Below are 15373 nucleotides of genomic sequence, written 5' to 3'. Positions count from 1 at the left end.
CACAGGTACCAAGAGTGTCAGTGGCCTCTTGAGTCAGAAAAGCAGCTCTACAATCTTGAGCATGACCACCTTGGTTCAAGACAGAAGTTTCATCCAGTATGACACATCTGCTACACCACCTACAGAAATGTTTCACGCACAGACTGAGCCAAGCACAGAGGAGCTCATTCACTCTCTGCCAAACCAAGTCACTAAAAAACAAAAACTCCCGTTGTCTGTGTCAGTCAGTATCCACCAGGGTGGGGCAGGTTCTCTTGGTGGGAGGACAGCATGGCAGCATTTCTTTTTTCTGCCTGAAAGGGAGCTAAATCAAAGGCTTTTACAATGATTATGTTCTCATAGTGAAAGAGGACTGTCTCAAGATCACTCATTTTGGAAGCCTTGATCCAACACTTGCAGGGACAATACCATCTCCCAGACTAGAGTGGAAGAAAACTACCTCCTGCAATGTTAAAATCATACATAGACCTCTTCATCTTCCCAATCCCTCAAATACAAAATTTTGAAGATTTTTCTAAGTTTAAAAATGTTATTTTCCTTTTTCAAGGCCAACACAAAGTTTTCCATGCTTGAAGACTAATGACAATCTATCAGAAAAATCAAAGGCTTTTGAACAGGTTTACTTGCAGAATCTAGTAAAGTGTCATGCTACTTCCTGCACATGATGCTACATTTACCAATGCAGCTGTAGTGTAGAAACAAATACCAGTCACACAAATACCCATCACATATCTAATTTAATTGTCATTTAGTTTCCAAATGTCCTTCCCATGGTTTTTAATCTCTAATGGTGGCAGCCCCTCCAGTGATGTGCATGTGGTAGCATATTTGAATGAAAGTGCCATTAAACCATGAGAATTTGCCACAAGCTGTTTGCCATGACTTGTGAAGGAAGCCAACAGAATCTCTATTTAGTTATACTGTCTTCCCTACTGTTGGTGTCTGCTAAATGGCTGTGGCAGCATTCAGGAACCCCAGCACCACACTCCACAAGGCAGCAGTCCCTGATCTGATAAGGTTTCTGTAAGACCTGTGCATAACAGCGAGGCCAGCAGTGCAGACAGGATTGCAGCAGAGAGTACAGCTGCTTCCAGACGTGGCTAGTTAGAAAATCAGTACAGGCAGGGTCAGAGAAGGACTATTTCATATTTGCAAAACAAGCAAGAAAAAGGAGCAAAAGAGCAAATTTCAGAGAAACCAGCCCCCAAAAACAGCAAATGTGAAGTTTTTGAGAAGGGTCCAAAGAAGAAACATGCCCACGTGACTCTGCAGGGAAAAAAACAAAGCATCAGCATAGCTGAAGAAATCAGCTCGCAGAGATCTGCAGCACACCAGCAGATAGGCTTTGCAGGCAGCACCACAATTCCCTCCAATGCAGGAAGCCTAATTTCTGTTTCAGCTATGCCCCTCCCAGGCTTCTCAGCTCAAATTAATGCTCCTTATCTTCAGGTCTGCCTGTTTACTGAAGTCTGCCTAGAGTGGTGTGACCCAGATTGTGGTTAAATACAGCCAAGCTCAGCACAGTAGCATGTCACCTCTCTGGACATGGTGCTTGGCATCCCAAAGAGCCTGTTGTCATAGTTCAGCTGTATCAAATGCTCAGACTATATGGACAGGTAATATCTGGCCTAGACTGCCTACATCAACTACTAAAATATCACTTCTCCCTTCTTTTTAGTCCTCTGTCATCTCAGTCCCTATATGCACAAATGGAAATGAATCACAAACATAGGAGTGTTTTCAAGCGAGCAAAGGAGGGCACACTGAGTCTCACAGCAAGCTGCTACACCTGACTCTAAATTATATATAAAACACTTTAATGCTGCACAGAGCATAAGTATTCAACTACTTATCTAGCTTGAATTCAAGCTAGGAATAAAATAATTTTTGCTCAGCATGAGACTCTCTGAGAAGGTGTGTCATGCTCCACAGCCCAGGTCCTGCATACCACTCCAAACCTGAACACAACCACAATGAAGCAATTCCTGCTTATTGGGACATCTCTGGCTCATAGGATCCATCTGGCTACATGTGCTCTTTAAAAATTAACATTGCTGAAACAGGGCAAATAAACAAAGGAGGTCAGAATCACCTGCAAATACTTTACCAATGCAAGATCACTACGACCATTCACTTCAAACAGCAAAACCTCATAGTTAGCACTAATTTAGCCAGCAAAGTAGGCAAAAACTCCACCATGATATATCTGCAAGTAGCACCACAAGCTTTACAATTAAGATGTGCAGTCATGACCACACCAAGTTAAGATCACAGGAGCAGGACATGGTGCTCCCCATGGGCACTCCTGAAGTCAGTGGCCACAGAGGAGACAGATGCCTGACCCATGGAATCACATCCCTCATCAGAACACACCCAGAGGTCACCCCTGCCATAAAGAGGTGTTCAAGGCTCCTGCCATTTACTCGAAAAAGACTTTTTTCCATATGGAGCCACTTTAGTGCAAAGCAATCACAATCTTTTAGTTTAAAGAGCACATCCCTTAAGCTGTTTCAGGTTTTCCTCCTACAACACTAAGTCCTCCAATTAAAAAAGGGCAAAAGTCAGTCAGCATTGGAGACTGTGAATGTGAAAGGACTGAACTAGAAAGAACCCAAGAGAGAAGCAACTGCTCAACCTCCAAAGCCTTGTCAGCATCCACACTTGCAGATCAGCACCCCGTTTTCTGTTGGAGGAAGGTGTTCTGGAACAAAGTGTTAGCCTGCTCCCAACCATGGCTCTGCAGCTGAGGCCACAGCTCCGTACAAGGCAGAGAAGCAGCGTGTACTGACCACACCTGGCCACCTCATGGATGGATCTCCACCTGGGGAGTCCTCCTGGTGAGATGTCACTGCCACCCCATGGGGCTGCCAAACATGAAGTCCTTGAAAAGAGGCTGGAATGCTCTTGGGGGCAGCAGGAATGATGTTCTATACATTTGGCCCATCTCAAAAGCCTGCAGTCAGTAACTGGGTCTCCTCTACCCTCCATACTTCCATACAGACTTCCAATTTCTTTATAAAGGGCCTGTCAGTTGTTATTAGAAAGAACATACGCAGATCTTACCTGGCACAAGCTTCTCTCCAGAAGAGACAAATGTTTATTAGTGGAAGAAAAAGGGAAAAGGAGGAATTAAAAACAGCCATGGGAAGTGTGAGAGGGTGAGAGAAATGAGTGAAAAAACACTGCTTTCTCAAGGTCACTAAAGAGCAGTCAAGGCCTGCAGTGAAATGCCAAGAGCTCTCGAAGGGCATGACAACGGTGAACTGAGCTTTTTACTTATTTCCACTGCTGAGAACAGCCCCCTCCTCATTGCAATGTTAATTTCCAACAAAGTATGGAAACAAATACCCTGTTAGACCAAATTATTAAATTACCTTACTATCAGACAAGCTCGGGCAAAAGCAGTTTCTGTGGACAGAGCTGCTGTGAGTGGCCCATGTAGCCACACCTCCAACAAGGAGTTAATGGGAAGCTATGAACTGCTGTAACCTCTCTTTCCCATTTGCTCAGGCATTTGCTCACTGAAACAGAGGCTACTGCTCTTTAACCTGTCTGAGAAACCTTTTCCCCTAACATAACCCCAAGATTCTGTGAAGCCCTCTCACATTCATATAAATATATATTAAGAAATCTACTTGAAAGCACTCATGTTGAAATTAGTCTGCAATCCCTTTGTTTAAAGTTGCTACTGTTCCACAAACGCTGTCTGCAATAGTAGTAGAATTGCTCAAGTACAGCTCCTGAAATGTGAAATAAAAAGCAACAATAGAACAAAGCCTCTAACTTGAACAAGGCAATCAATGTCTGCATGGGTTTTTTTCTGCATAAAAAGGAGATTGGATTGTTTTTTAACATAGTTGTCAATTATTTTTTCCAGCATGGGAAGACTCCTCTAATAAATTAAAATATTCATTAAAGCAGATGCTCTCAGCAAGCTTCTTTGGATGAACAAATGAGATCAACTAGAAAAAACACTCTTTGGCTGAATATGAGCATCACTAGTAAAATCACCAAACCATTTTTTGGTGGTATGTGTATGGTCCCCCTGTAGTATGAAGTCTCCAGGAAAATTTATTTCAATACTGAGTGTTGTGAACTCAGTGCATGGATTTAAGCCATCCAGCCATGGCAATGTTGCTGGTCCACTAGAGAAGACAAATCATGAGCTGAGCTGATGCCAAGACCTCCAAGACTGTTGAAATCATCTCATGTTTTACAGACCAAATTCAGTACCTGACATGTTTAAAAATACACAATTATTTTAATAAGTTTGTTTACATTTTAAACAAATCAGCAAACATTGTTAAAATTCACTTCATCTCAAAATTACAGAATCAAATATTCTGTGAAAATACTTACACCTTACAGTTTGACATTAATCAAACAGATAAAATAGTATCTGGAATGATTCTACTGATTTCTGCAGCTCACTGATAGAAAACATCCCAACCTACTCAAACAGTAAACAGAAAACAGTTATGATTTAACCCTTATCTCAAAATATCTTTTTGAAGTTACTTAGCAAAAATAAACACGTCTATACTTAAAATAAATGATGTACAATTACAACAGCTCTTATGCAACCTGTAGTATAATCTGTAAAAAAAAAAAGCTTCTCATTTGACTGTGAGCCTGGTTCCAGACCTGTAAATAAAGACTGGTGATAAAGACTCTGGCTGCCACCATGCCCAGGAGAGATCTGCTGAACTAGACTCAATTTTGTCACAGAAACTCGCACAGCCGTAACTCAGACACACAAAAAAAGTAAATTACCATGGTACTTCAGAAAAAGAGGATACTACAGTCACTACAGTAAATAGCGTGTATATAAGAATTTGTACAAAATATGGGCTGACAGATAAATGGCATTTTAGGAGAAAGCATATCAGAGATTTCTATTTTACCTTGTGAAAATCAATCAAGTAGGGCTACAAAAGGAAAAACAACTATAGAGTTCAACAAAGTTCTCTACAAGATAGCAACTATCCGCTTCCAGGAAAAAAGACAAAAAAAACCCCAAAAAACCCAAACTTTCAGGGAAAAAAAAAACAAAAAAACCACCAAAAACCATAACTCTGAAGCAGTTATGACTGTCCAAATCTGTGACTCAAGAAAGAAATCATATGAAGCAACTGAGAATTCACTAATACTTCTCCCTCCTGCATGAATTTAAAATGAAAGTTTTCACAGTTCCATTGACGCAGTTTAACAGTCAGAAGAGCAAAGCAGGGCTGGGAGGAGTTGGATTAGTCAAACAGTCAGTATTCTTAACAAAGTTCATTAATTGGTTATTTTGTGTCCTGAACGTAGGTGGTAAAAGGGTGAATTGTAATACAGAGATAGCAAATTTCTTTTTTTTTTCAAACCAAGAACAACCAAAATACATTATTTCACTTTTCAGAACAACCATTCTAATGCAAAGTTGATGACATTAATGGTGCACTTTGTAACAGCCCATGGAGACAAAGCAAATTAGTACTTTGGCCTCTTTTGAATATCATCTTATCTGAGGCCTGGGGAGTAAGCAGAAGTTGCTAGTAATTAACTGCGGCCTTTAACAATAAAATTATAATAATCTTCCAATGCTAGATTTTGTAATAAAGGCATAGTTCCACGGTGGCAGAAGCACAAGAAGATACCAAAAATAGCTGAACACATCTTTAGCCATGAATGAGAAGCTTCTTGTTTTGTTTTATGTAATAATCACAGAGCATGAAATTTTGACAATTTGGCATGTTTTGAACTTACTTTTACTTCACTCATTTTTAAGAGCAAATGGCCGATGGTGTCTAAAAACAACATTAAATGAAGGACAGCTTTGCAGGAATAGGAGATGGGTTCCTTAAAGTGAAATCTAAAGAACCTTCTTGATTGAAACAATAGAAAAATACCATCATTCTACATTAATGAAATTTTTATTCAACACCCAGCTCTTCCATTTGATGGGGAAGCAGACAAAGATATTCCTTAAAGAAGAACCTCAAACAACAGAGTACTCCTCTACTGCTTTAGAACTGATGAATGTACACCCATTTCTCCTAGACTTTGTAAAAAATCAAAAAACTGGTAGGAACCCTTAGCAGAGTGCCTCATCAGGAAGGGCCAGCCCAACCACTGCTCTTTCAGTTCTTCCAGGAATGGCTTATTTGTGTGCAATGAATAAGCAGATGCTAGATATCATTGGAGTACATCACAGTGAACAAATAGTGCCCACAGGCTGGGGTAGTACAGCAGCACACAGGCCCAATCCCTCTTTGCAGGTGTTCAAATGACACCTTCTTAAAAGCTTAACACTTGGTCTGGATTCCAGATATCAACCTCACTGCTAGCAAAGTTGGAAACAACAACAGAAGTCATCAGTACAAAAAGAAATTGCTGTAATAGGCTTCAAAGAACAAACAGCTTCCGTGCTCCTCTTTATTTCGACAGAGATGATTCGTTAAGGTGCTTTAGGGTTCTGCACGGCAGACAAGCTGGCAGAGGTGGCCATTCAATAAGCTCTGGAGTCTTTAGCGGGTATGCGAGGGCAGCCCCGGGGCAGAGCCCTGACTTGCTAGTTTCTGTAGCGGGGCATCTGTGGAGCAGGGGCTCCCTCTAAGGGGCCTGAGGAGGAGACTGTCATCAGCTGCCCACCGTGAATTCTCTCATTCACCCGCAGGGCACAGCCATCCTGCAGCATCCTTACAGCGATCCTTGCAATGCTTTTAGAGTCATCAAGTCCACTGTGAGGTCTCCCATCATAACTCATGCCCAGATTTTCAAGCATGATTGTCAGCTTGGTCTGATTCCTAGGAACCTGATGGAAAAAGTGAGTAACATTCAAGGATTAGGTTGGGTACCAAGCCTTTTTAATCTAACACGGGGCAGTAGAAACACATGCAGATTTTAAGCCTCCTTAAGTCACAAATTACTTTCATGTTGCCTTCTGTCAGATCACTTACCATTTAACTTCAAAGCACCTTGGTGAGACAGAGACTCATTTTTACAGAGCAGAAATAGTCAACAGGAGTTTGTCTAGACCTGGGACCTGGGTCAAGAGCCTCTGACCAGCACCAGCTCAAGATACACTTGTGCTGGCAAGGGTGGAAGCTGTGACATAGATAAGTTTAACCATCTTTATAAAAAACAAAAAACAGTGACATTGCAGAGGGAATCTGAGTTTGGTTTTCCTTTTAAATTCCTTCCTAATTTCCTTTTAAATTAAAGTGATTAAAGAAGCACCAAGCTCCTGAGTGCCTTCAACCTTCACAGGATCTGATCAGCAACACCTATAGCAACCCTGTAATATTTGTCCAGCACAAAGTAAAGCTCTTCCCTAATTAAATGTCAATCTCTCTTTTATCTAGAGGTTACATTTAGTATGAAAAAGCCCTTCAAATAAAGACCATTAGCTAGGCTGAAATCCTTTTCAAAAAAAGTACTTTAGTGTAGGCTGATTGGGAATTTGCTAGAATCTCCAATAACTCATTTTATGGTAGTCTGACAGAAAGCAGAATAAGGCCCAGCACTGAATTCAGTATTAAAAGTCAATATTACCTTTCTCTTGACAATTTGATTCCACTGTAGATACATCCTAATCTTTTTCTGCCTCCATTACACTGTCAAAAGTCAAGATTCTATGAGGGGAAAGGTAGAAATTAGTTTTATAGTGTATTGCATGAAAACAGGAAAAAATAATAAAAAAATCAAAACAGTCTTTTCAGCTGAACTATTTGATCTAAGAGGACCGGTGTAACATTTTTAGACAATCCTTCAAGGAGCACAACATGATTCTTAAAAACAAGATTAAAATCAAAATGCAGTAATTATATGACCTTCAATTAGTGAAGTGAGATCTGCACATGAAACACATTTGAAAATCAGGCACCAGGCAACTAGTTCAAGTACTATAATTTTATACTACACAAGTAGAGATGACAAGCACAACAAGTCATTCTAGACTTTTAAACCAAAACTTCCCGTAAGAGAAACAGCAATTTGTACAGACCTTGTAGACGTTCCCATATGATTTGCGAATATTGATCCACTTTTTGGCAAAAGAAGGGTATTTGATACAGCTAATACGGCACTGGATGTTCAAAAATTTACTCATATTCCAAGATCTTAGAAAGTCAAAAGAGGAAAATATTAGTCATATATAATCCTGTGTTCTGTATATTGCACTGGTGTAGAACTAAAAGCTGTCTTGTCTCTGGTGATCAGAATGAAAACAGTTTAGGAGAAGCTCATTTGCTGTAATCCTGGTAAAGAATTTTTTGATACGAATTTGTTAATCATGGGGGAAAAAATAATGACAGGAGCAAGACTTTCACCAGGATGGTTTCAGGTCCACAATGGTTAGGACAAAAAATAGCACACCAACTACCACATCAACACTGAAAACTGCCAATAAATTAGATGCTTACACAGCTCTCGGGGAAGCAAGCGACACCTTAAATCTTCCTGATTATTTGGGTATGCATTTATCTCTCTACTTCAGGTAGGTTATTGAAACTAGACTGCACCAAGTTTTATGAGAAACCAGATTTCTATGAAAATATGAAGAAATTATACTCCTGTTTATTTAGCAGCCTGCCTTCCTGAAGGGAACCACCCCAACAAGTTTGTAAGCTGCAAGCTAAAGTAAAGCTTTTTTTCCCCCATCTCTTCCAGTTGTCTATGCAATCTCACCTATACAACAGATATTTCAATGCACCTGTTTTCCTTAAGGAATTTTACTGAGGGGATTCCTCTGGAGGGTAATTCCAGAGACATTTAGGTCCAGTAACATAACCAGTCTTGCATCAGCTTTTCTTTAGCATTTTCTTTTTTTAATTCACTGTTGCTTCCAAAGATAGCAATGTAGTTATAGGTTAAAAACTAAAAATTGCAGAGTGTTATTTTCAGGTATTATGTGCTAGATATAAATAGAGAATTACAGCAGCAACAAAGCATAAAGTCTTCAGCAGCACTCTGTTGCATACAGACCACTAGGAAAGAAATGGCGCCATCTGATGGATTTAAGCTTCATTTTGAACAGTTCAGCTTTACCAATTTTAACAAAAGCTTCAATTTAAATAAAACCAGCAAAATGGCAGTGTCCTGATCCATCTTTAGCAATGCTCTCACAAATATTAAATGTAGTTTTGCAGTTTTAGATTGTGCTGAAGGCTGCATAAGGACATACCCATCAGACAACATGGAATAGCTGTACTTTGTTCCCAGTTCTCGTTGTCTCATCCACTCTACAACATTCTGCAGAACTTGAGGAAAAATATCAGCTTTGTCAACAATGTCCTAAGGGAACAAAAAAAACCCCAAAAAACAAAAAACAACCAACAAAACCAACAAAGTAAGGAACATTTTTTCAGAAAAAAATCCCTCAGCATTAGGTGTATAAACTGTATTGGTATATGGGCAATAAAAAACTTGGCTTCATCAAAACCTTTACAAAACCAGATAACACGTTAACAGATGACTGGGCAGGTTTTTCTAAACTGAAAAGACTGGGCAGGTTTTTCTAAACACAAAAGCACTGCTAGAAGAGCCCACCTCCTAATAGCTTCTGTAAAGGTAACAAGGTTAGTCTGTAGTTGAACCTGGATTAAAACCTTTGAGGTTGTTTCCCAGGCTTCTTCTTAATTCACTTATCACAAGCCATTGCCATCCCAAGACTCTAAACTCTTCAGAGCAAAAATATTAGGAGAGGAACTGATACAATTCAAAAGGTCCTTTGCCCTACTAAAGATTACATTTCTCCACATGAATTTTAAAGAGACTATTTTTCCCCGCTCTATGATAATTGGGAGAGGGAAAAAACCAAGATAATAGGCCTTACAGAAAAATAACCATGAAAGACTACCATTTAAGGTTACCAGTCTGAACACATCAACAACACATCCCTTTTTTGTTTCCTATTTCTTCCTGAAGAAAGGAAAGTGCAAATTACCTGGGTTATTCCTGTCAGACTGATGCAGAAGTCTGAAAGCTTGGGATTAATCTCTGGCTTCACATATTGCTGAAAGGTATCCTCCTGTAACAGGAGAATCAATCTCTCAGCTGCAGCACACCCTGCAGCCTGCAAGGCAACTTCTCTGGCTCGCCTGCAGCCCAGAGGCAACAGCAGCTACTTGTCCTGCTGCAGGCAAAAAGGAATGTGCACCTCCTGAGCCAGCAGGAGCCTCCTGACTGGCCATCATCAGATTCCTAACAGGACAGGTGGCTTTCCAACCAGAACATGGCCCTCCTCTCAGCCAGTAGGTACCAAAGAGTGGGAATGTGGGAATGTATTTTCTATAAAACTTATTTTGATTCTTAAATGATAATGATTTATCATATTTGGGATCAATTTTCTACTAATAGCATAATAGTACATCTTTTTTCTAACTGTTGCGAAAAAAAGCAATAGCAAATCCTCCAGGTTTATGAATTCCAAAAGGGTCAAGACCAAGACATTTGTTTAACTAAGACAGGACAGTAACTTGATGTCCTCCCATAAATTTTTCTTAAAGATTATATCAAAAGAAATAGAAGACTGTATTAAAAAACACATAGGTTTAACCTGAGACCAAAAAGAAGAATTAGAAATGAAGTTTTGGTTCCATCAGCACATTATTCCCTCATTTGGTCATTTTCTGAAGGGACTGCCAGGGTGGATGACTACCCCCCAACCCCCCCACAGTCCTGGCATTGCTAACTACTTCTTTCCAGTGATATATTCCACTATAATTTAAAATAACATATTTTCTGTTATACTTCCAACATGAAGGAAAAGATGTCACTAAAAGTGGTGTAATAGCTTGCAAATACACAGAGAGATCTGCTGAACCTTTGGCAAATGTTACCTTAAGAAACACAACCCTGAAGACGTATGTTGGGGAGCATTGCTGTGAGAAATGAAGCAGCATCCTTTCACTCCTTCTCCCTGACATCAAGAAGAAATGAGAAAGGGAAGTGTGACAGAGGTCACACACAAAAGTGAAGAGCTCTGTAGAAACATCTTTGGATTCTAATCTGGATTGACAGCTATCCTGTTTGTTACTAGTGCTATGTATAATGGACACATAACTCCTGCTTCAATGTCAGAATAACCCTCTGTTTGAATGTGTTAAGGACAAAATTAGTAGGCCTCATTCCAGCCTCCTGAATCAAAGTACACAAGAATCAACAATCTACTTGGGCAAGTAGTGGTTCAAGATAACATGCTAAAAAATGCAGCAAAACTTCCACAAAGTAAATTGAATTATTCATGCAATTCTAAGAGAATTATCACATCTATTACATGAATGCCCTTAGGGAAATTATTAATATTAATATTAATGTATACATTTATACTGTTGAGACATTGTAATATGTGGATCACAAAGAAAACTAAGGCAACCCTTCACCAAATGCAGAAATTGTTTTCTATACATGCTTCATTAGGCTTGGATGTATAATTTAAGTGTAATTGATATAATCACACTTTTACTTTCACAACATCAATTAGATGTGTATTTATCTATTTCTAAAGCTGATTTTTTTCATGCCTTTTCAGTTGTAAAACTGCCCAGATATTAATTCTTTTATCCATATCCTTCCCCAGAAAAGCATACATGTCAGACCTCAAGGTTAATTTTTGCACCAGAAATTTAGACATCATTTATTATCTGGTATGTTTTTTCTCTATTAGCTCCTGGAGAAGAACACTGCCACTAATCCAGTAAGAGGTAAGATTTCTAAAACAGCATCTAGGTAATGCTGCAGAACCCTTAAAATGGATAAAAAAGTACTGTTTTCTTGGGTCACAGATCAAGATAGGTCTCCAGCCCTTTGCCACTGGAGATGGAGAAAGAAATGGCAAAAATGGTCCTCCTAGAGAAAGAAGAAAGGCATCATTGCAAGAATAATATTTATAGGGACTTCTAAATTCTCTTTTGGTGGTGTCCTATAATGGTATAAATCTTGTGCAAAGGGGAGAGAAATAATGGGTAATAGATGAAACAAGGGAAAATATAAATTAGAGGAATATTTAGAATTCCCATGGAGTTTCTTTTCAATGGGTACTGAATATTTGCAGCACAATGCACCATAACACAATTCTGCTCCAGCAAACAGTCTGCTGCTAATACAGACCAAAATATCCGGAAGAGAAATGGAATCTTGCGAACCCGAAAAGGAAAGGCTTACAAACACTCTGGAAAGGAGATAGGATCTAATGAAATGCAACAGAAAAAAACCCAAAAAACCCAGAAAATTGGGAAATTTAGCGACAACCAGAAAATGGCCTCTGATGAAATGAGCTGCAGTGCAAAGGAACAAAAGATGCCAAAACTAAGCTCACAGATGTTGCCAAAGCAGGGGAAAAAGGCAAGGAGGAAGACACAACTTGGAGGGGAAGATATGAGGGACATGGCCTGGATACTTAAAAAAAAAAAAAAAAAAAAATCTCTCCAAAGTCAAAGCCATCAAAAGGCATGGCATGCCATGAAGTGCAGGGACATGTACCAAAGATTGCTCTATTGGTCCCCATTGAAATTTCATTTCCTTTCAGGAAGGGAAAGGGAATCTTGCGAACCTGAAAAGAAAGGCTTATAAACACTCTGGAAAGGAGATAGGATCAAATGAAATGCAATTGAAAAAAACCCCAAAAAACCCAGAAAATCGTGAGTTTTAGCCTCTTCAAAAAATAGCCTATTTTTAGTGTCTTCAAAAAATGCCTGCATCAAGTGCAGGCACATGCAGCAAAGCTTGCCAAAATTGATCCCCACTGAAGGCCAAAACAGAAAAGAAGGACCTAGGAACACTCTGGAACGGTGATACCACCAAGGGATATAATATGGAAGGAAAAATAAAAGAAATTTGGGAAATTTTGTGACTACAAGAAAATGGACAACAATTATATCAGGTGCAGTGCGAAGGACCAAAAGAGGCCCAAACTCAGCTCACAGATGTTGCAAAAGCATGGGAAAAATCAAGGAGGAAGACACAACTTGGAGGGGAAGATATGAGGGACATGGCATGGATGCTTAAAAAAAAAATCTTTCCCAAAGTCAAAGCCCTCAAAAGGCACTGCATTATGTACTAAAAATTGGTGGACAGGATGGAATTTGTTTACCTTTCATAACTCATTTGTGTGTTCATGATATTCTGTGTAATTGCTGATTGTGCTGAGGGGTTTCCAGAAGTTCAAAGGGCTGTGGGATGCGATATGTGTTGCACAAAAGAGGTCAAAAGGCACAGTAGTGTTATGGGTCCAATGTTCAGCACTCACAGAAGATCTGTTTAGCAGAATGACCATTTGAAGTGATAAGCCTGTTCTTTGGAGAATATTTTTCAGAGTTGTACTGTAATATACCATGGGACTTGGTGTGGAAAGTATATTAAAAGTACAAGAACATTTGCCAAAAATGAAAAAGCATCCATGGAAGCTCTAAGAGTGTTACATCATTATAAGAAAGCTATCTACTGCTTTATATAATATGCTTCAGAGCAGCAGCAGCAACAGGACTGGTTTCCCTGCTGGGCTTTGCTGGAAGCTGCAGCATTCACCCAACTGGGACAGGGGCAGAGAGGAGAGGGCCCAGTTCACTGAGGGAGATGAAGGTGGGAGGCAGCAGCAGAGGAGGGGCAAAGGCCTTTGCTCACTGCTGAGAACAAGGGTGTGGTGGAAGGGATGTGATGTGAGGGGGAGTTCCCCCTGTCCTCTGGAAACACTTTTGATTGAGTGCACTGCATGGGACGAGTTTGACAGAAAACCTTTATTAGTAAAAGCATTTTCCTGGGAGAGACATCCTTTTATGTCCTGTCTGGGCACAGCAGGACCAGCAGTGACAGCAGCACAGGTGAGTTCCTCATTCTCTTCTCCTGGTGCCCCACAAGGAGAGGTGCTGGGTGAGAAGGGCCCGGGCCAGGAAAGCATCAGCTGTGCTGGTCCATCCGCTCGGCTTCCTTGGCCGTGTCCCTCAGAAGAGCAGGACAGTGCGGATACTGAAAGGTGGAAGGGAAGGGAGGGTTGGCTGCAGCTCAGGAGCAGGCAGTGTGGCAGGCAGGTGTGCCTGGGGACCGGCCACCTTCTCTGTCATGCAGCCTCTTCCTGGCTGAGCTGCATGAGGCATGCAGCAGCGGGGCAGCCTTCAAATCCCTGCTGAGGGGAGCCCCTCATGGGATAAGGCCACAGAATCTGTGCTTTGAAATCACAAGACCTGGTTTCCCTTTCCAAAAGGAAATTATTTTATTACCCTTCCCAAACGGAAATTATTTTATTTTGGGAAAGGAAATGAAATCTTGCGATTTCAATGGGGATCAATTTTGGCAAGCTTTGTTGCATGTCCCTGCACTTGATGGCATATGGCCTGCCTTTTGATCGCATTGTGTGGAGGGATAGAATGTAAGAAAATAAGGATAGTGTAGAAGGCAGTCTCACACCTGAGGAGTTGCAGCTGTACTAATCACCAAAGATTAGGAACAGGCCTGCCCTTAACAGGCCACAGCTGTGTCTGATTATGATGAGTGCTATAGAAGATTGGGTTACCTGCGTGAGGAGAGAGTTGGAGCTTTTTGGTTGTGGTGTAGGGAGAGCTGGAGTTTGTTGGCTGTACTATGAAGAAGCAGAAGGAGTCAGTGCTGTGAGGAGATGCCCATGAGAAATCACCCAGAGGGTATGGGACTTTTGTAATAAGATGACAACAATTGGTGAGCCTGATGTGAATCTGGCATGATCCTGTGGTGGTTTGGGAAAAAGGACTTAAATATTAAGCAATGTGATCCCAAGGTGATTCAGGAAGATGAATGCAGACCTAAGAGAAATTAGACGGTGGAGTCAGGCAGACCAGGAGTCTGAGAGCCTAAAAATCCAGATGAGCTATAGCCAGGCAGACCTGGGAGCCTAGAAGTCAGGACAAGGTATGAGATACCAGCCCCAAGAAGAAGAGTGCTGGATATGAGGAGTGGACACTATACACTTTGCTTAGTTGGTGCATTGGAGCAAGCCCCGTGCCCCCTGCCAAGGTATGGCTGCAGTCCAGAGGGGACACAGGATGGTGCCGGGCTGCCCCGGAATGGCAGTGTGTGCAGCAGGACACAATGGGAAATAACATATGGGTTGCTAAGTTGCTGCTACATGAGCACTGGAACAAAGGCAACATGGAGCTCTGAGAGGCAGAGTCAGAGCTGCACAGACAATATGTAAGAGAAGCCCTCTAAAATTGTATAGTGGCCATCTCCACAGTAACCCGATGTGATTCGGGATTGGGCTGTAGGGTGAGGTGCAGCTGGAGATGGAGCCCAGCATAGCACTGAGAGCAGCAGGGGATGCTGCCTGATCCGGACCTGACAGATTTTGACACCTGGAGTACAGGTGAGTCGCTGGGGACACAATGGGAAATAACATATTAAGTGAAGAACATATTGTTTA

General features: G+C 40.9%; 1 protein-coding gene across 1 annotated transcript; it reads right to left on the bottom strand.

Annotated features, from left to right (window-relative positions):
• Positions 1-5896: 5896 nt before the first annotated feature.
• On the bottom strand, positions 5897-10886 carry LOC139592576 (3'-5' exoribonuclease 1-like). The gene is made up of 5 exons (XM_071432678.1): positions 10824-10886; positions 9929-10105; positions 9167-9276; positions 7988-8102; positions 5897-6796 (listed from the first exon to the last, which is right to left on the bottom strand). Exons 1-5 carry the CDS (start codon positions 10884-10886, stop codon positions 6554-6556), a joined length of 708 nt encoding a protein of 235 aa, XP_071288779.1. The 3' UTR covers positions 5897-6553.
• Between the last annotated feature and the right edge of the window lie 4487 nt (positions 10887-15373).

This window comes from Agelaius tricolor, unplaced genomic scaffold (genome assembly GCF_023055355.1).
Source record: "Agelaius tricolor isolate 1412-34295 unplaced genomic scaffold, bAgeTri1.0.p SCAF_8, whole genome shotgun sequence".
NCBI classification, from domain to species: Eukaryota; Metazoa; Chordata; class Aves; order Passeriformes; family Icteridae; genus Agelaius; species Agelaius tricolor.
The sequence above is the reverse complement of the archived record's forward strand: the minus strand, read 5'-3'. Positions and strand labels throughout refer to the sequence as shown.